General features: G+C 37.8%; 1 protein-coding gene across 2 annotated transcripts in view; it reads right to left on the bottom strand.

The window, feature by feature from the left end:
• The window catches only part of DACH1 (dachshund family transcription factor 1), a 436,806-nt gene extending 415,575 nt beyond the window's left edge, over positions 1 to 21,231 (bottom strand). The window contains exon 1 of one of the 2 annotated variants that reach the window (XM_058683162.1): positions 19,556 to 21,231. In XM_058683162.1, the coding sequence (XP_058539145.1) occupies positions 19,556 to 20,406 (851 nt within the window). In that variant the 5' untranslated portion in view covers positions 20,407 to 21,231. The remainder of the gene's footprint in view (positions 1 to 19,555) is intronic. The other variant, XM_058683172.1, reaches the window with a different exon arrangement.
• Between the last annotated feature and the right edge of the window lie 70 nt (positions 21,232 to 21,301).

The following is a 21,301-nucleotide window of genomic DNA, read 5'->3' as shown; positions in this document are numbered from 1 at the left end:
TCTTGAATATTTTCAAGAAATGAATATTATGACTATTTTTTCCAAACAATTTATAATTGTCAACCTATAGTCTATATTAGAGTCACAGGTTAACTGTTATTTGAATAGAAAAACATAACATAGAAAATAAAGTTCTAAAATTAAATTGTCTCACTTCAATTCTCTTCGATTGCTATGTACTAGCTGTGTAATTGTGAGCAAGTTAACTAACTGCTCTGATCCTCAGTGCCCTTAACATTCTTTAAAGTCAGATTGAACCTGCCTCTCATGGCTACTACATGGAGTGAAAGAAAAAGAGATATCCTACTGAACACATTTCTAACATATAATAATCACAGATAATAGTAGCGATAAGTCTTATCATCGGTAGTGTTTTAAACAGCAGACGTATATACCCTTACATTTGGTCTGGCCGTTCAATTCGAATTTCAGGTGCTTAAAAAAAACTTTTTTGGGGGGCGCCTGGGTGGCTTAGTCGGTTAGGCATCCAACTCCGGCTCAGGTCATGATCTCGCGGTCCGTGAGTTCAAGCCCCGCATCAGGCTCTGTGCTGACAGGTCAGAGCCTGGAGCCTGTTTCGGATTCTGTGTCTCCCTCTCTCTCTGACCCTCCCCCGTTCATGCTGTCTCTCCCTGTCTCAAAAATAAATAAACGTTAAAAAAAATTTAAAAAAAAACCTTTTTTTAATGTTTATTTATTTTTGAGAGGGAGAGAGAGAGAGCAAGGGAGGGGCAGAGGGAGAGAGGGAGACACAGGATCTTAAGCAGGCTCCAAGCTCTGAGCTGTCAGCACAGAGCCCAACGCAGGGCTCGAACTCTAACTGTGAAATCATGACCTGAGCCAAAGTTGGATGCTTAACCAACTGAGGTGCCCCATGAATTTCAGGTGCTTTAAAAATTATGTACGTGGGGCCTTTCATAATTAATCCAATGGCTAAACATTAATTAATAATAACTGACATGAAGACAAAATCTCAACCTTACAAACCTATGGGTGTAACATATACAAGGTTTAAATATGTGTGCTTTAAGTACTACAAGAACATGGGATACATTCAGGAAGCAAAGAAATCTTATATTCTACTTAAGAACTAATATTCTACATGTTTATTTTGGGGTTTTTTTCCTACATCAAAGTCTCAAACATTTCTATTCATGCTTTAATTTCTTGATCATAATAAAAAATGCTCTAAAACTAAGAATCTCATAAGAATATTTTAATATAATTCAGTAATATGCAAACAACATTTCTTTTAAAAAGTCAATTGTACTTATAATAAGAGTGCCTACTATATGCCAGAAAATACTTGAAAGTTTTAACAATAGGTGCAACATAATCTTCTACAATAATCCCAGGGAGGTAATTATTATTCACCAGAAATTAAATTTACTCAAGTTTCTAAGTTAGTTAAGAAGTTCAAGAAATAGCCAACTATGCTCTTTCAGCAAAACCTCTATAGATACATTTAAAACTGTTAACAATTGATCACAAATATTTCAAAACTTTAGATACATAAAGGAAAAATGCAGCAAAAGAAATCCACCTGGGTTTCTCCTCCTCTCGTGAATTTTAGACATGAAATGCTTTTGTAGACAAATGCCAAGGAGAAAATCAATCAGATCCAATTTCAACAACCTACTAAATTTCACAGTATAACAAGGGAGAAACAGTGTGTGTTACATAATTTACAAAAATGTCAAGACATTGTCATAAATCTACAAACAAAAGCAGAACAATGGTATTCTGAAATAGGGAACATTATATTATATTGATGAGTTCACAAAATACTTGGCAGACACCAGATTTTATGTTAAGATGCTTGAATGCCTACCCCAAATTTATTTTCAAAATAGGAGACTACAAAAAATAATAATTTGGGGGATTTGGGGATGTTTGGTAGAGAATAATTATAGATTATGTATTTGGTTTAAGAAAATCCTAGAGACATAACTATAATAGAATGCTCTAGCCAATTTAAAAAGAAATCAAAGTTTCGATAGCACCTGCTTTAGCATAAAGAAAAAGAAAATAACTGATTTAAATTCCTCTGGAATCTCTACTTTCTTAGAGAATTGCATGGCAGTTACCATAGATATTGAATGACATTCTCTGCGAAATTAAGTAAGTTATCCTTTCATATGCTGTGGCTATATTTTGTCTTTTTTTGCTTTTCAAAGATTTAACCATGTTAACCATTACTAAAAATATTTTTGAAAGGCACTGCCAATAAAATTTTAGTAATATTATATTTCTAAAAAGACTTTGTAATTTTTCAAAATTCCCAAATTCTTTGTCCCAGCTGTTATAATTTCACTGTTATTTCCTTAAAAAGAGGTGAAAAGTGTGATAGCAAGGACCAAAGTAGAATTTTCTTTATGCTTTTATAAGCTGTTCTGGTAAAAGGAGTTTAAAAATTCAATCGGGTAAGAACATTTAAGGTCTAGTATCTTAGCAACTTTGAAGTATATAATTGTACACTTTAAAGTTGTGGAATGTTATATGTAGATTATATCTCAATAAAGAAGTAATTGAGAATTCTAAAGAGATAACAACTCTTCAAAAGTACCTTACCATTTCTGAAATGCTTTCAAATAACTATTATCACATTCCTATTCTCGCAACCTTCTTTTGAAATAAATAGAAAAGTTATCTTCATTATCCCTATTTTACATTTGACAATATGGAGGTTCCAGTTGACTAACCCAACATCTCCCAGCTAGTAATTGATATCATCGGAACTTGAAATCAAGTTTCTTGATTGTTCTCATGACTCCAAGTTGTCTATAGATGAGTAAATCTCAAATCTACAGCTATTGTGGTAATGAAATACTTCTCTTGGATCCTCATGACAATTTCTTTTGGAAATAACATAATAATATTTTTGTCGGAAACAATCCCCTCAAATTATGCTTATTAACAAAGACTTCACACCCGAATTTTCCTGTATGTCTTGAGAATTGAATTTTCTTGCTAACCTAGCTAACAAAAGTGAACTAGAGAAGACAAAAATATATCTGTCAGTTGACTTGACACAGTCACAACTGTTTTACTCATCTTGGCCATGCCTCGGAGATCTGAAAACATCCATTTCAACATTTGACAGCATATTAACAGTCTCAATATTGTGGACTCCTGTTCAGTTTGCTATAGGCAAGAGATCGTGCCGTTACACAAGCCAGTAGATCGATTGGTCTTTGGTAGAATCTTAGTTTAAGACTCTTTAAGGCACTGATTTATGCACAATTGATCTGATCAGCCATGCAGTCAATGTGATTTATTAGCTAAGATGGCCAAAACCCTTTTTTCTCCTTTTTCATGCAGTAGTAATTCACCTCATTAGAGGTGGAATCATTATAGGAAGCTACTGAGAAATAAGAAGTTGAACCTGCTGGCCTGACTCTTTATTTCCCCCCAATCTCTGGATCTACCCACCAGTAACAGCTAAGACCAGAGCTGCTGTGTGCACATGCAGAAGCCAGTGAGCTCGCGCCATGGCTGGAAATGGATGGATCGATTAACAGGGATTCTAACACTCCTCCGCTCTGAGACCGTTTGCAGACAGCAAACTTGTTCGTTTAGCTTCATGAGAAACTCATTCATTTCATTTCTGGCACACATTTTTTTCTTTATTTAGCCACAGTAAGACAAATGACTTGTATTACCTTGTAATTATGGTGTTTAACTAAACACAAGACCAACAATGTGTATAACAAGGGATGGCAACCTGTGGTGTACACGTGGACACGTGCGTGCGTGCACATACACACACACACACACACACACACACACACACATTTATACTCCCAATGTTACACAAGACCTAATTCTGAATAGCCCAGAAAGGTTCACCAATGGGTAAAATACACATGTAAATTTGCCAACCAGTTATATTTTCTATAATATTTGGGGGGGGGGATATCCATAGCTTATATATGGTATAAACATTCCTTTCCTCTCTTTAAGGTCTATCCCCCACCCAGGTCCTTTATCTGAAGTCTCTACTGACCTTAAACTTATCAACAAATAGTTAAGGGAGGAGGTATAGGATGGTAAGGTAGGGCCATTCCATGAAACAGTTCTACTTTAGAACAGAGTATTTACTCGACACCTCCTCTTCCTTCCATTCATTCTGCTGCTAAGAGTGCAAAGCCAGGAATCTTAACTCAAGTAGCCTCAGTCATGCATTTGCCTTTGACTTAATAGAGATTCTGCACATCACAGTGATTTCATAGGATAATAGCTGCCCCCTATACCTCATCTTTTTCTAAAAGAATAAGCATTCTGCCACTTCCCTGCCTGCCCCCCACCCACACTATGGATGGAATAAATGAATATGCAATACTCTACAACTAAAGATTTGACAGCCACCCATTAGAATGATTATGCAGTACAAAAATGTTGAGGGGTAGTACATTATTTCACTACATATGTGCTATATAAATTGTGAATTGCTTTTATTAAGAAATCCAGATTTACTTAAGCCCAGTTATGTAATTTCTGTACAAAAGTCTACTATGAGCTCTATCTTTGATTCACTTTGACAGATGACTCTTTTAGAATATGCTGAATGAATGTACAATTTTTAAGCTGTACATTGTTTCAATAAGACAAGCCTTAAAATAAAACAAAGAACAAAATAATTTGCAAAATATATGAATGCTTTTATAACTCTCCCAGGAGGGAGAACACCACCTGTCCTTATTACTAAATCAGCAACGTTAAAATGCCAACACATTTAGTTATTGAACTAGTTCAAAAGAAATACGGGGTGTGTGTGTGTGTGTGTGTGTGTGTATTTGTGGTGTGATGTGTGTGTTTGCACATTTGTAATCACATATTCAAAACCAGAAACCTTTACTGAAAAGATCTCAGGTGAAAATTTTGCTGTATAAGAACCATATCAGTCAGGGAAAATATAATCTGGGATCTGGAACTCTTATTCTCATTGGTTCTTTTCTATTAACCATCAATTTCATCTTCCCTATTAATAGAGATAAGTTGAAAGCAAGTGGCTTCTCTTGATTTAGATTTCTGTTTCAAAACTTTGGCTGGATTAGTATTTGTTAATTATCTATTTATTAAGAGGGTTACAACTCCAGGTTTATCATACATTTAAAAATTTACATTATAAATTACATTATATTTTTACATTAGAATTCGTAAAATTCAATTTATTTAGATATAAGTCCAATTCTCCAAATAAAACCTTGCTTATGTTATCAATGGCTTAACATAAATTTTCTTTTCTTTTAGTTAATTGTATTTTCTCAGCACCAGTTTTATAAATAGAGTAAGACACTCAAGGGAAAATATTGAGCTGGTACAGAGTGGCTTTCTGGTTGCTGAAATCATTCACTCTTTGGACTTGTGAACCACAAAGCACCCACAGCTCAACAAATCCCAACACAGCACATGCCATGTCACGTCTTACTGCTGTAACATAGTCCTCACATTCTACCCTCCCAATATAGCTAAACAGCTCCATATTGATGAGGATAGCAACAACTGACATCACAGTCTATGGACTACAGTCCTGCCATTAAGCATATGCTATTACTATTTAAAGAATTCAAATTTATCTTAACTCGGGACCACTTGGGATGAATATTTTAGTTAGAGACCCAAAATGTTCTTATGATATTGTCTCATGTAATTTTGTTCCAAAGTAGATATGTGATCTAGTAAAATTCTCCATGGGTTCTGCACTGGTTTAAACAGCGAGTGTACAATCTCTGCCTAGTTAAGCTACACATTTACATGGTGAGAGTGCCAATGAATATGTTTCATCAAACATTCCTGGAAGCTGTCTGGCCAATAGGAGTGGTTTGAAACGGTTCCCTAATCACTGTTGAAATCACTGATAGTACTGTCTGTCCACACTATGACAGACAAAAGCTGAAATGTATTAAACATAGCAATCCATCATCTTGCAGATGGAAAGCAGGAGCCAGGCCAGTTCAGAGGCAGTGACTACCCGCTGCCTAACAAAGGCCGGAGCCCTGACAGTTCAGTCCCTTCCTAGCTCCTCACTACCACCCCTCCATCTAAGATGAATGAATGTAATCAATGAGGGAGAAAGCCTGCTGAGGACCTCAAATTCAAACATTGTTACATTTAAAGTGCTGCTTTTTTTTCCCCCTAATCAGAACGGTTGCTTCAACAATTTTCTCCAAATATTAAAAGATGGGTATTTACGTAAACAAATGAATGAATAAATGAATGGACTGTGTTTTCAAGAAAGCATATCCTTGGAAAATACTGCGTTGGTATACCATTAAGTTTGGAGAGCTAGCTTTGAAACAAACTTCTGATACCAACTCAGAGGAAGTTAAAAAAAATCACTAAATTAAGGGCAAGTTTATATTGTGTGAAGCAACTTAATAGTGATGTTCTCTTTGAATGGCCAGGGGATTATTATTTTTAAATAAGCACCAAATAGAAATGAAATGCTATTTGCTAAAGTTCAATTCATTTTGCATACTTGTTTCTAATAGGACATATGAGTCACAAAATAGCCAAAGGGACAGAAAGAACCCTCAACTGCTAACAGCACATTAACAAAGTATAGAAACGAAAGGCACTTTTCTTTGGATTTCAGCCTTGTCATTTCCAATTTTCTGCTCCTTGGACATGCTTGTATTCAAATTCTGGAACATCTATTCAGCATATCAATCCTAATTAGACAATCTGGGTCTGGAAAGGATGAGAGCTGGGTCATTTGCATAATTTAATCATAAATACTCAGTGATACATATTTCCAAATGCATTTGTACAATTATCTTTTCATCCTTGGGGCAATGGTATTAATATGATTAGGCAATATTTCTGGAAAAAACAGACAAGTATGCACTCTTTTTAACTGCAGCTTAGGGCGATATGAAAAATTAATTAATTTCTGAAGAAAATCAATTTCTCTACGTGACCACATTAGACATTGCTAAACCAAGACTCAGAAACCTCTCTCAATCACTACATTTTATCAGGCCCTTCTAAATTCTGATTAGTATGTGAACAATTCAATAGAAAAACTAGTAATGTATCAAAAGGCATCTTAAATTTTGAAGAGATCTTTCTGTCTAGTTTTCATTTCGGTATACTACCCTGCTTTACTTAAACGCATTGTTATTTAACCAGTCAATGAGAAGCCTGTGCTTTTGGTGTGAACTCATCTTGAGTGATCTTTTATTAATGTACATTAACCAATTTCAAGGACAATAGGATAGGGTTACTTTTGAAATGCTTTTTCAAGAAATGGATTTATATTCATCTAAAATAATCCTAATTCGTACAAGACTGTTTATTATGGAAACAATCAGATAAGTTGTCCCAAAAAGTACCATTGTTATAAGAAAAACATTATAACACACTTAGCAGAGATATAAGAACCCAGGTGGCTAATCTGATTTTTTAAAAAGAGATTCGGCTTTGTATGTTGATTAGTACAAAAGAAAGAAATCACATTTGTGAGTTTAAATGCACTATTCTTTTCTTTTCAATCAAATGAAAAAGTAGAAATTACTGCATGCAAATATTCAATATTCATTTAATTTGCATAAAGGTGCTTGAACAAATTTTTGATTCTAACAAGCTCATTTTTCATGCGTTTTGTCTTTCATCCTAATCTAGCATCTGTCATTCCTTTTTGAAGTTATTATCGGCCCAATTCCCTCTTGGACATGGTTGCTGGGTGACCGGTATCTTAGCACCCACTTTGACAGGAACAGATGTGAATCTGATCAAGAGATTTCCCAAGAGTACCTGAAATCACAAACAACTTTTGTGAAAAACAAACAGCATCCCTGTCATGGGCCCTTATTTAACCTACTCCCCAAAAGAAAGAGCTAAGAAGTTTACTCTAGATCAAATATACCATTTTTAATTTTATTTCCTAAACTTGGAGCAAAATAAATTTTAAAATATTACATTTTCACACTGTTAAAATTGGGGAAACCAATCTGAATTTCAACAGCTCAAAAACCTGTTTTTATTCTGTTTGGGGCTAGATGCTTATAGGTAAATTTCATGATAAGCATTTATATTTTCATGCACAATTTCACTAGAGTTTCTACCAAAAAAACAACAAGATCACTATGAGGATAATTTAGATGATAAAGATATTTAAGAAGATGAAACGTAGTTTGGTGTTGGAAGGCTTTCTACATTAAGTATGACGGAGAATCTTGTACGACATTAAGGATTACTCTACTCATAGAGAATTATCTAAAATATAAAAGTTCCATCTCTCATGCATTTTATGGCAAACATTTTTAAAGTATTTTTTCTTTTTGCAGTTCATGTGGTGTACCATCAATCATTATTGGAAATGGACCTGCAAAGTGCCACTAGAAGACAAAAAAGGTCACAGAAACTTCATATTATCACCATTACAAAAGTCAGAATAGGTTGCCTCTCCTGAACCAGATTCTTTTTTAGAACAGCATAATGTGGTTGGGTCATGTGATCCACCCCCTTTCCTTCCTTTTGTCAGATTGAGAGAAAGTGAAGAGCAAGAGCCATGTTAAATCATCATCAAACTAGTTGGGTCAAACTTCCAAATGAAATATTTAATCAAATGTTGATATTTTAGGGGCGTCTGGGTGGCTCAGTCAGTTGAGCGTCCGACTTAGGCTCGGGTCATGATTTCCCGGTTTGTGAGGTTGAGCCCCACGTCGGGCTCTGTGCTGACAGCTCAGCACCTGGAGCCTGCTTCGGATTCTGTGTCTCCTCCTCTCTCTGCCCCTCCCCTGCTCATGCTCTGTCTCTCAATAATAAATAAATGTTAAAAAAAATGTTGATATTTTATAAATATGGCATCAAAGTAATCTTAGGGAACATCCAAATAATTGATTTAATTTTTCAGCCTCATTCCAGTGTCAAGACAATGCAGAAAAATGTTAGCTTATGGTGAAAGCAAGATATTTTCTTTTGCCACCTAACAGCCAATAAAAAAGAAAAAACAACATATGTTTAAAGCTCTAAATATTTTCTCCTTGATTATTTTGACTTATGATAGTAAGGAAAGTGGTATACTTTCCACTGGAAATTTCAATGTTTTCCTCTACTCTAAGAATCGATTTGTTATAAGCATTGTTACTAGGAATTTTTATGTTTGGTTCTTGTAGGAAAATAACCAATCATCCAAACGGTTTTATTAATGTTAAGTGAAAAAAAAAAGGTGAAAAGTCTTTAAAATTATTTTTAATTTTGAATTGGGGAAGGAACATGCTAAGCTTGGTTCCAAAATCCTATCATGAAATTATTTAGTCATCATAATTGTAACAGCAGATATTTGAGTAGGGGTAAAAATGTACGCATGTTGCTTTATCTTTCATAAAGTGTTGCTGTGCATGTAGGATTGAGAACAAGTCATTCTATATGGAGAATGTTCGGTAGTCTCATGATGGTCATTTAATACCATCAATTATAAGCAAAGAGACACTATAGCCTTACCCATTTACATTCGTTATCCATTGGTATATGTAGGATATAGCATTTTGATATTACAGAAAACAAGCAAGCTATTACCCACCTATTGTGAACACATGATTAACTTCAGTTTTACAGTGTAGGCCCAACCACATAAAGTACATACAACTAAAACAGGAATAGCTTTTATGTACCCAATTTATCATTAACCACCTTCATGTGTTACTATTAGTGGTAAAAGCAGGCTTCAGGAAATCCCTTCATATAGTCCAACAAAAAGTAAAATAGGGAATATAACCTTTTAAAATGCAAGTCTAAGAAAATTAAACTTATCCATTAAAAATCCTTACTCTGAATGTTATCACAGGGAGCAACTCCCTAAAAAAGTTTCTTCCTCTCCTTGGGCTGACTCTTTAGTGGAGGGAAATCAATAAAAAGTACAAAATAAATGTCTGATTAAACAATTTTGTGTTTAAACTACTTATATCTAGGACGTATATTTAAAACATAGATACTTCGTTTTTAAAAGTAACATCTTACTCCCATGTGAAAACGTGAATATCTGCAAAATTTTGATGACACTTTGGCTTACTGGTGAAGTGTCATTTATGAATGATATTTTTTAAATTTCCTAAAAACACCTAGTTACTAAATTTGGTAGCCAAACAGGTGTTAACAGAAAGAAAAATCAAATTTGACCCAGAAGGCTCCAATATTAAGGTTTGAATTGGGATCAGTTCATTCCTTTCCCATGGGGTAACTTGTATAAATGTAATTCTATGGTTTCATAAAAGCAGGTCAAGTTTCTATCCCTGGGGGTCTTTTGGCAATTTGAAGCATGGAAGCACTGTTGCTGGCTACAAGTTCAAATCTGCATGTACTATCAATGGGGTGAAGAAAAAAATCAGTGAACAGCAGACATATATTCATCTTGGATTATAATACGCACTTGTCAGAGGGTACTTAGAGGGTAAGAATAAGGGTGTCAGAGCTCACAAGTCATAAAATATCTTGAAATCATTTTTACTTATAAATATATACGCATACCAGATAATGCAAAAAGTAGTATGAAATATGTCTCTTTTTTGATAACAAAATGCAAAGGTGAACTTGAATGTCATTTTGCATTTACTATGTGCAAGGTTGTTTTTAATTCCACAAGCTTTAGAGGAGGCAGAATTTTTCAAGTAGTCACTGTTTTTTAACCTCTTTTCTACTTCACCAAAAAATGCATGCATTCTTGCACTTTTACCAATGATGTAATGACTTGACAAATGCCATGGAATGATTGAGAAAGTAATTGATTTCATTTAACTGGACCTCTACCAGGTGTTTTGAAAGACAATGACAGTCCACTGCAAGAAGTGGTAATACACTTCTTCTTATGTAGACCTGCAGATTAACCCCTTGACCTCATTCCTAACTCATCGCATTGATGGCAAAGCTTTTAGAAGAGCAATCATTTTTTTTTAAGTTATGAAATTGTTTTCCTATCATTTATCCACTGATTGTAAAGGATATGCTTGCTCCAAAGTGCAAGCAGCAATGAAATAAACTAATAAAAAAAATGGAGCAATGACATCAACCACATTAAATGTTATTCCATAATGTACAGATTCTAGTACCTAATAGTTTAATATCTATTTCATACAAATAAGATAATTCTCTGACAAATATTTTCTGGAGAGAATTAAAAGTACACTTCAGTTATCATAAACATAAAGGTACAGGAAAAATTAAGATAAGTTTTTAATCATTGTCTTACTAACAATAGAACATTGTTTATTATAATTACACTTTAAAATATTTAAGTATAAATTATTTCTTTCGTGCTAAAATTAATTCTAAATATATTTTCTATTATCATTCAGTAAAACAGAATTTCTTTTTCAGTGTTATTTTATATTTCACTAAATTGCAGAAGGCAAAATTAAAGTCAGTTTTTTGGTAAGTTGTTTGTCCTCCGGCCCTATGTCCTACAAGAGTGTGTGTGTGTGTGTGTGTGTGTGTGTGTGTGTGTGTGTGTAGTGTGCGCGCATTTGGGGGGAGGGGGTGAAAGAATACAAACACACATACACATATATGTAAAAGTTTTTCTAATGAAGATATTATAATTATTTAAGCATAAAAACATAGACTACACATAGGCTACGGTTAATATAAACAAAGATATCCACCACCAAGACTTCTAAAATACTGATAAAAATTTTACACCTGTTGCATACACAAGGGCATCTATCTTAGTACAAAATGTGTGACTAGTAATAGGACAATTAAAAGTGTTCTAAATTATTCACTTAAAATCCAGAGGCCATTGAACTACATATTGCCTAACTCAAGAAACAGTATTATTTTGAAGATATTTTCAATATAAAATAGGAATTAACATTTTAGGATATGTCAGTATATTTTCGTAGAGTTGTGATAGGTTCAAAGATTTGTTACACCTTCAGCGATTTGCTTTGTTCATACGTAATATAGGGTTATGAATAATACAACCCATTTACTGTTGCTATTAATAAAATTGCAGAATATAATCAGTTTAAGATTTTAACAAAATACTTTGTATGCTTGATATGTGAATATAATAAACTATTTCTTGATTAACATATTCTAGAGATTTATTTTCATTATCTTTCCTTAAGAAATGACCAGCATCCCTTAAATTGAATTAGCAAGTATTTACTGAAAATGCTTCTATGTGTTTCCATAAAATAATTCCCTTTCAACTAGTACTCTTTCTTTCCTGAATATGTCTTGTTTGTCCTTGATGAAAAGTATTATTATTTTCGTGTTGTGACTGGAAAAGCAACCTAATTGATACTATATAAATTCAAAGATAAGTTACACTGTGACTTTTTAATACTTTACCTCTCCATTCATTTATTCTAAGGAAAGAAAACATTCCTCAGCTCTTCAATGTTACGAACCAAAAGTAACCAATATACTAAATTGCCTATTTCATTATTGTTTTCGTGAAAATCATGCCTGAACAGCATATTCAATTTTTTTGTCAAACATATATACTACCTTCAAAATCCACTGCAGGATTATTATAAGTCTACTTACATTAAATTACATTTATGTTCTTCAGATCATAGTAGTTTTGACTTCCTGCTAGAAACATGCAATGGATTCCAGGTATTATATTCATCTTATATAATAATATGTTTTAAATGCTTCAGCTAAGCTGTCTTCTTTTTAAATCATTGCTCTCTAAAACTTTTTTAAAAGCAAGTAGCTATTCACTGCATCACTGTGCTGCACAGTATTAGACATTTCAATATACTTATAAGCACAAAAATAGAAGAGCAATTAAATAATGATATAGTGAGTTTTCCAGTTTAGTAAAGTTGTCTTTGACAACTTTCACTCAAGTTACGTACTTTTATACATGTAAAAGAATCCCAGCCTGATATCCTGGACCAGCTCCAAGCTAATTTGAATCAGAAAGCAACAGGGCCACACCTTTAACAAAATTCAGTCATTGGCCACTTCAATATCCAACTTAGAAAACTACAGATGAATTTGTTTAAATGGGTGAATTAGAATCCTCTTAGCATATAAAGTAAGTCCAGGTAAGAATACACCAGAAATTTAAAATACATTTGGTTCAAGGTCCCTGGTTTTGGATTAAGTAATGATTTGAGTCATTCTCTATATGATTTTATATATCTGTATACCTATAGCTCTATCTCTATCTATATATGACTACATATACAAAGGGGATGATTGCTATTTTATTCAACTAATTTTAATTCTATCATTACTTTGAAAAACAGTAAAATTTCACTGATTGATTGTCTAATTGACTAATTTATATTGAATGGATAAAAATTCTGTTCATAGTCATTTGCACATTTAAATATCATGAACTGTAACACACACACTCTTTACAAATTCTTAGAAGACTTCTCAAAGTAAATAGGTACATCAAAATAAAGTGACCCACGAGTTGATCTAATAATAACAAATTACTGGACCAAACGTAAATATACTAATCTCGGTGTTCTTGTTTTCCAAAGAAACAATTTGGTAAACTAATCTCAGTATCTGAATGAAGTAATTTCTGTATTGTGGCATATACTAAAAAGCACATATCAACAATTAAAAGTTATTTTGAAAGACACTTACTGTAGCAAAAAATTACTTTTGCCTGGAAATACTTCAGACAAATTGAGAAGAAAAGTAAAGGAATTTGAGCACAATGTGGGCTCACAGAACGTCTGCTATGCCTGAAACACGTAAATGTGAAGATCAGGGCCTTTGATAAGACACTCAGCTAAGCCCCATTTGGTGAGCTTTTAATTCAGGGTTTTCTTCATTAAAAAATAAATTACTGAACATAATAAATATAATGGAAAAGAGGTCCCCTAATGCAGTCTCAAAGCCTAAAAGTGTAAATATAAATGCATTCTTAGCTAAAATTTTTAACCTGTAGAACTTAAACAAGAATACACATGTATGGATATATATATATGTATATATATAACTGACCAATCACAATGTAGTAACTCAGTAGTTAAGAGGATGGCACATGCTGGTACATGGTAAGGTCACTCTATTTTTATATCAATTCAAATATAAAATGATAAAACTTTATTTTAATTACATATTATTTATATTTAAATACCCAAATAGTTAATATCAACTTTATTTTATATTCCCTGTCATTTTAAAAGTCTATAACGATGTGATTTTTTTTTTCTGGTGAACAATCTGAAAATTAAATTCTTGAAAGATAAAATTCTGGCCAACTTTAACTTTTTTAAAGAAACAAGTGATGAAAACCTTAAAATCAAAATATTGGGTGAAATCTAGAAGACTCACCTGTCCCTATTTAGAAAGCTTACTTCATATAATTTCTTCAAAGATTCAAAGGGAAACAGTTTACAACCTGTGAGAGTTGCATTTCTTAAATTTTGCAATACATGGGTTCTATGTTGCTACTACAGTGCAATTTAAATGATTATTTTACTTGATTAACAAAGGCAATTGTATGAAACAATTTAGTAAAATAACTTGGAAAGAGAAAATAACACTAATTGATAGTCAAAGCACAAATTGTTCCTAAAATAACAACTACTTGGTTGCACATTAAGCTAATTTACAAATGCCACTTACATTCCAAAAACAAAACATCAAATGAGAAACAATAAAGCATATTATGTTTTCGTATGCTGGTGAATCACACATGGTAAATCACCAAAGAGAAGAGTGATTTATGCTCAAATCCAGCCAAGACTTTAATCAATATTGGGTGTCACATCTCAGGAGGTTGGGGGAGGTAGTGAGGCAAAAAGAGAATGGCTAATATTGGTCTCAGTAATTTATACGCAACTTCTGTGAAATGTAGATTAAACAAAAAAGTAACAGCAGATTTGGACTAATCAGAAGAAGGTTCACAAAGTCTGTATTAAATGTGATACAAAGAATTTATGTAAGGGAACTATGAAAACAAAAAAGTCTGTTTATTTTATATAATGTTTGCAGCTTCACAAAATAAAATATCCTATGTGCAAATCAAATTAAGTGTCTCAGAGCATTAGCTAATCATCTGTGGAGTTCAGAAAGTAAACCATCTTCATAACTATGTGCACTCTTTACAATAACGACTATGTGCATTACTGGAGACTAACTCAAGAAAAACAACAGGTTGAAAAATATCCAAATAACTCAAGAATTTGCATTACATAATACAATTTGATTGAACACGGTAAATCTTAGGTTAGAATATTCTTAGATTTTGTTTATGTATTAATTAAACTATAACTTAGTAACAGTTTAAACGTATACAGAAACAAGTGGCAGAACCAAACTTAAAGTTGCATATTTTAGGCCTTACTCTTCTAATTATGTCATATTATTTAGGAAATGTTATAAAATGAAACATTAGGCTTTACAGGAGCCATTAATCGACTGTAATACAAAAACTTCAAAAGCATAGTCTCTCTTCATTCGAAGTAATTTTAATCTCTCTGTGCCAAGTATCGTAATTATCTGTGAGAAGTGAATCTGTATTTGTGTTGAAACTTTCTATTACCAATGCAGAAGTGTGTAAGTCCGTGCCATTGAAAAACATGCAGTGGGGGAAATGTTCAATACATATAGACTGGTTCAGTTTGCCATCTTTATTAAAACTCCTGACAAACAACAGAGCCAAGTGTTGGAGAATATTTTATATTTCTTACAGTAAAATTGCATCCATATATTACTGCTGGACAAAAAAAAAGACTTGAAAAGTCTTTCAATTTGCTGTCTATGGATAGTATTGACTTTTAAGACAAAGGAATACTATTTGTGAATATATCTATATGCATATAAAATGTCTGATAAAACCAACTGGAATCTATTTAAGTTAAAAACCTCCACAATACTAGGGCTACATAAGACCCAAATCACAATCTGGTTTGAAAGATCCTGAAACAAAATCTCCCTCTGGCAATATTCAAAAAATAAACATTTTAGATAACACAATACAGCAGTCACTTTTTATTACCTGAATTCACAGAAAATTGAATCCTAACCCAAATCTACAAACAAGCGACTGACTCATACAAACAGAGGCTTGACCATGTACATAATTACTTTTCTTTTGTTGTTGCTGTTTAGTGGTTACCAGTTAATTAAGTGACCTCTGATGCACCAGCCAAGTTCATGCAACTAATGTTTAGTTTAAAAATAATAATTGGAGGAAGCTGATCAAGGTCAGACTCTGTCCTTTGACAACTTTTAAATATATTTCCTTACATATTCTCTCATTTTTGGACTCTTACTTTTAGCTTTACTATCAAGCACGTGATAGTCTCTGTTTCATCTCCTTGTGGTAGTGACAGATGGCTTCAACATTTATTCTAGTTTTTATAGATAGCATACTGATGCAATAGCCCCAAGCAAATTAAATCCACTCTAAGGTTTGTCACCAACTTACTGAGCCACTTTGAGCAAGTTTATGAACCTTTTTTCTCTTTGATATCATTTTGGTTTCTCAGATTCCCTGGTATCTAAATGCTATCAAGAGACAGAATTAGATATATGTTCTGTAAAAAGATGAGAGTGCTAAGATTTGATGTTTCTTATACACTATGTATATATTATTTTATATAGTTTGCCTTTTGCACAGTTTGTCTTACCCTCTGCATAAATTATTCCTTTAGATCGTCTCTTAAATAGCCAAAGGAGAAAGAAACCAGAATGAAAGAAATCAATATATCTAGGTGAATGAAAAAGGATCTTAATAGAAAAGGCATAAACTGGACTTGAATGGAAAGAGTAATTTTAGTTTTGAAGATCCAAGGTGGAAGTATTGTAGGTATTGCTTTCAAAGTTAAGAAATAAGACAGTAACACTTGTAATTATCATTAAAAATAATAGTGTAATATAATGCAAACAATATGTTTTAGTGACAGGGAGTTCCACAATAAGTTTTCTATTTTTTTTTTTACAGTTTTGATTTACAAATTGATTTTTTACAGGTTTGATTATAGTGCAGAGTTAAGAAAACCTAGGTAAAGATCTCCAATTACACATCTTCTAAGGTTAATGACTGCTGTATTTGCATGTATATAGGTTTGAGTAAGGCTTGTAGATGATGAAAGATCAAAACGCAAGAGTAAATCAACAAACTAACCACGTGTAACTTAAAAATAACCTGAAACTGACTTTTAGAATAACACGTGTAATTGTAAAATATTAAGACGAGGTGATTGAAACATAATTAGAATATTGATGAAATATTTTTGAAGAGATATAATAGTTCTATTGGATTTAACTTATGTTGGCTGTGAAAGTTTAAACTCCAGAGCTATTGTTAACCTCAGGGAAAAAAAAAAAAACTAATTAAAACATTTTTGTTAGTAACTTTAAGAATATTTTCCAACCGTATAGTGAGGACTTCAATTCCAAACACTAAGCAAAATTTCAGGGGAAAAAAAATCAAGGGAGTAATTATAAGAGGGGTACCACTACCTGCTTTACATTGATTGTAACGTTGCAGTCATTGAAAGAAGTTTTCTCTGGCAATTTGTGTGTGTGTGTGTGTGTGTGTGTGTGTGTGTGTGTGTTATGTGTAATGGTCATTAATTATCGAGTACAGTATGTGCTGTAAGAAACACACAAAGAGATTTCAAGAGCAGAATGGTTTGATTACTAAAGAGAAACACAGTAGCTTTTCACCAAATTACTAGATAGGTAGACAATTTCATAACAACCAACTGGCTTCAAATTTCAACTAGCATTCTTTCCAACTGTAACAATTTTCTGCCCTGATTTGAGTACTTTTAACAATACATTGTTGGCAAATATTTTATCCTCTGGACGTCCTAGGACTCCAATTATCTCGGTAAATGACGTTGAGTGATCAAGATCACCCCTCAATCTTTACTGCCACCTGTCCATCCTCTTGGGCACGCGCGCGCGTACACACATGCACGCGCTCTCAGTAGTCACCCAAAAATAATAGAAATGAAGGTTCAAAACCCAGACACACACTCAAGACCCCATGCAAAGGATGGCAAACAAGGAAAAGAGTTTCTGGCTAGGTCAGAATAGGACATTCGCAAGGTTCGAGTTGGAGTCAGCTTTCGTCTTACAGCCTTCCCGGGGCACTAGCCAGAAGTCTTCCAAGGAAGTAATAGCTAGGGGCTTTTTCACCCCTGTTTCCTTTTGGTCTCGTCCTACCCCTCTTTCCTTCGCAGCTCAGTTGCCCTAGCTCTATTAGGGGACACACCTCCTAAAAGAGTACAACTCTCTTCCTTCTCCCGGTCTTAAACTTATTTGGAGGGTATCGCAGTCCCCGCGCAAATTTTGCGCGCAGTTCCCATGCGTCCGCTTCTGGTATCCAACTTTCCCTACTCTCTTTCTCCAGGCATCTCAACTTTTCCCTCTGCCTGGAACGGGGGACCAGGCTGCACTGTGAAAGCGGGTGGAAACAACATTTCCACCCCGAAACTGACAAGTTACCCCACTCCCGCCCCCTCTCGGTAGATCCTCCCCCAGTGAGCGTTCATTAGCATAAAACCGGTCGGGCCAGGCACCGGGTCCCCTGGCCTCCAGGGTTCGCGCGCTTTGCAGGGCTGTGGAAGCCACAGCGCGGGGGATTCAGGTCTGCGGAACACCCCAGTGCAAAGCTTGCACCTGCTCATTGCGTGAGCTACTAACCTTCAAAAAATTAAAAAAAAAAAAAAAAAAAGTAAAGAAAGAAAAAAAAAGAAAAAGAAAAACAATTTGGAGAGAGAGAGAAAGAGAGTGTGTGCTTCAGTCTTCCTTCCCCATCTCTCCAGCTCAGCTTCCAAGAGTCTCAGGCACCCGTCAACTCCCCCTGCAGAAGGAAACCCGCTGGTTCCCTCGCATCTGCCCGGGGCAAACGTACCCCTTTATCTCCTTTGCACAAGCTCACAGGCGGCCACACGCACACGCGCGCGCACACACAGACCCCTCCCCTCAGCGGGCTTCCCCTCGGGGCTTTGGGACTGAGCTCGAAGCGGGTCCCCCGGGATCGCTCCGGGGCTTCTCGTCCTCGGAGGTCTTTTCCCTCCCGGCCTCGAAGAGGCCCAGGCCCGCAGCTTCCTCGCGGGCCCCTCACCCGGGGCGCGCCTTCCCGCTCCCGAACCCAGCGGGTCGGGGTCACGACCTCTCCCCGCCCCCGGGACGCCGCTGGGGCGCCGCCGACCAGCCCCGCCGGTGCCCGCCCCCCCCACCGGCTCGCGGTGGAACCCGGGTCCGAGGGAGCACACACTCTGGCAGCCGTGCTGTGAGGGGTCCCCAGACGCTGGCGCGGCCCAGGAAGGGGGCTGTGGCTCCTGGAAATGCACGGTCCTCCTCCTTCCCGCCCCCTCCGCCCCGAGGCTCGCGGTTCCCGCGTCCCACAGCAGCCAAGCCCCTGCGCCCAGACGAGCAAGGTGGGGACCGGGCGGAAGAGCGAGATCTGGGCAGGGTGAGGTGCCAACTTGTCGGAGGGTCGGGAGCGGCTGGCGAGCCTCGAGGAAAGGCAGGAGAGGGCCGTGCTCTCCAGGGCGCGCGGCTCGCGGGCGCGCGGAGCTGGAGGCGCCAGGAAGGGAGCGAGGGAAGGGTGAGGAGGAGGCGGGAGGAAAGGGACCGCGGGCGGCGGAGGCTACCCCCCGCTCTTTACCTTGCGTTGGTGCAGTCATTGTAGAGGGTCTCGAAGTCCTTCCTGGAGATGAGTTTGCAGCGGTTCACTCCGGGCTGGATGGCGCCCAGTCCCCTCAGGATGCGAACCTGTTCCACATTGCACACCACCGGCGTGATCTCCAGCCGCTTCAGCTTGGTGTAGACCGTGTGCAAGCCCCCCACCAAGTGCTTCAGGAACAGGTCGAAAGCCTGGGGCAGGCAGATCAGCTCGCAGCCCTCCACCGTGAAGGAAGCCACTTTGGCCCCCCTCAGATCCACCATTTTGCACTCATTATTCTGAGGGGTGTTTTCCACTGGGGACGGGGTCGAGTACACGGGTTTCCCGGGGAGGGGGCCGCAGCTGCTGCTGCTACTGCTGCTGCTGCTGCTGCTGCTGCTGCTGCTGCTACTGCTGCTGCTGCTGCTGCTGCTACTACTGCTGCTGCTGCTGCCGGTGCTCGCGTTGATGGGGGTGCTGGAGGCGCCGCCGCCGCCGGCGCTAATGCCGCCGCCGCCGCCGCCGCCGCTGCCGCCGCCGCCGCCGCCGCCGCCGCTCGCGGTCGCCAGGCTGGGGTTGCAGTTGCTGCCGCCGCCGCCGCCGCCGCCTCCGTTGCCCGCGCCGCCGCCGCCGGTGGAGGTGACTGTGGCCGCCGCCGCCGCCGCCGCCGAAGCGATGGGCTCCGGCCGGAACAGAGTTGGCCCTGAGGACGCCGGGGGCCCGATGGACGGAGCCGGAGACGAGGTCGCCGAGGAGGTGGAGGTGGTGGTGCCGGAGGAGGAAGCAGACGTGGAGATCGGGGGTTGAGGGGGGACCAGCTGGGTCGGAGGGATCAAAGCCGCCGGCACTGCCATGGTCACATATAAGGGGAGAGCGAAGAAGGAGAAGCGAGGGGAAAAGTTGCCACACACCCCGGGGAGGGGAAGGGGGAAAAGAGAGGGGGGGAGAAGGAGCGAGGGGGTATAACAACAACAACAACAACTCCAGGGGAGAACGAGAAGGAGAAAGGGGGGGAAACAAGGAGGTGAGGGCAAGAAAGCGAGCGCAGGAGGGGCGAGCGCGAGAGGCGCTCTGGAGAGAAACGCACAAAAGTGTCCCGCAAGTCGAAATGCGAGTCCTCTCCGGGGGCTGGGATCGGGGGCTGGTTTGGGAGGGGGGGCGGGGGCGGGGAGGGTCGGCTGTTGTTGTGTGGGTCCCGCTCTAGCACAAAGTTAAGGATGAAGGTGAAAAGGAGGAGGTTTGAAGGACTTGGGTTCTCCCTGGCAAGTACATTGATCAAAGATTGAGAGGGGAATGACAGAGAGAAAATGAGCTGAAAAGTGCAGGCTGCCGGCTGGACGAGTTGTTGTTGTCACACGGTGCAGAGGGGAGGAGCTCCGGAAACTTGAAATACCCTTTGAAGCCGCAAAAACCTCACTCACTAGTATTAACCCAAATTATCCAACCAGGAACTCGGAGCAGAGACTCCGAGAGCGCGAGACGCCGAGGGAAAGCGAGTGAGCGAGAAAAGGAGGGGAGGGGGGGAGGATAAGGAAGAAACTACGCGAGGGACGGAGAGGAAGAGCCGGGGACACAGAAGTGGCGGTCGGGAAAGGAGAGGGAGACGATCTACTTCTCTTCTGCTACTACCGTTAGGTTGCATGTCTAATATTCCATTTCGTCCGCGACGACTCGTAATTTTTTTCCCCCCAAAACCTTCTGAGCAATCGCCTGCCAACTTAAAAGAGGAGCCAGAGCGCTCCGAGCTCT

The sequence above is a fragment of the Neofelis nebulosa genome, chromosome 1 (assembly GCF_028018385.1).
Source record: "Neofelis nebulosa isolate mNeoNeb1 chromosome 1, mNeoNeb1.pri, whole genome shotgun sequence".
Lineage (NCBI taxonomy): Eukaryota > Metazoa > Chordata > Mammalia > Carnivora > Felidae > Neofelis > Neofelis nebulosa.
The sequence above is the reverse complement of the archived record's forward strand: the minus strand, read 5'-3'. Positions and strand labels throughout refer to the sequence as shown.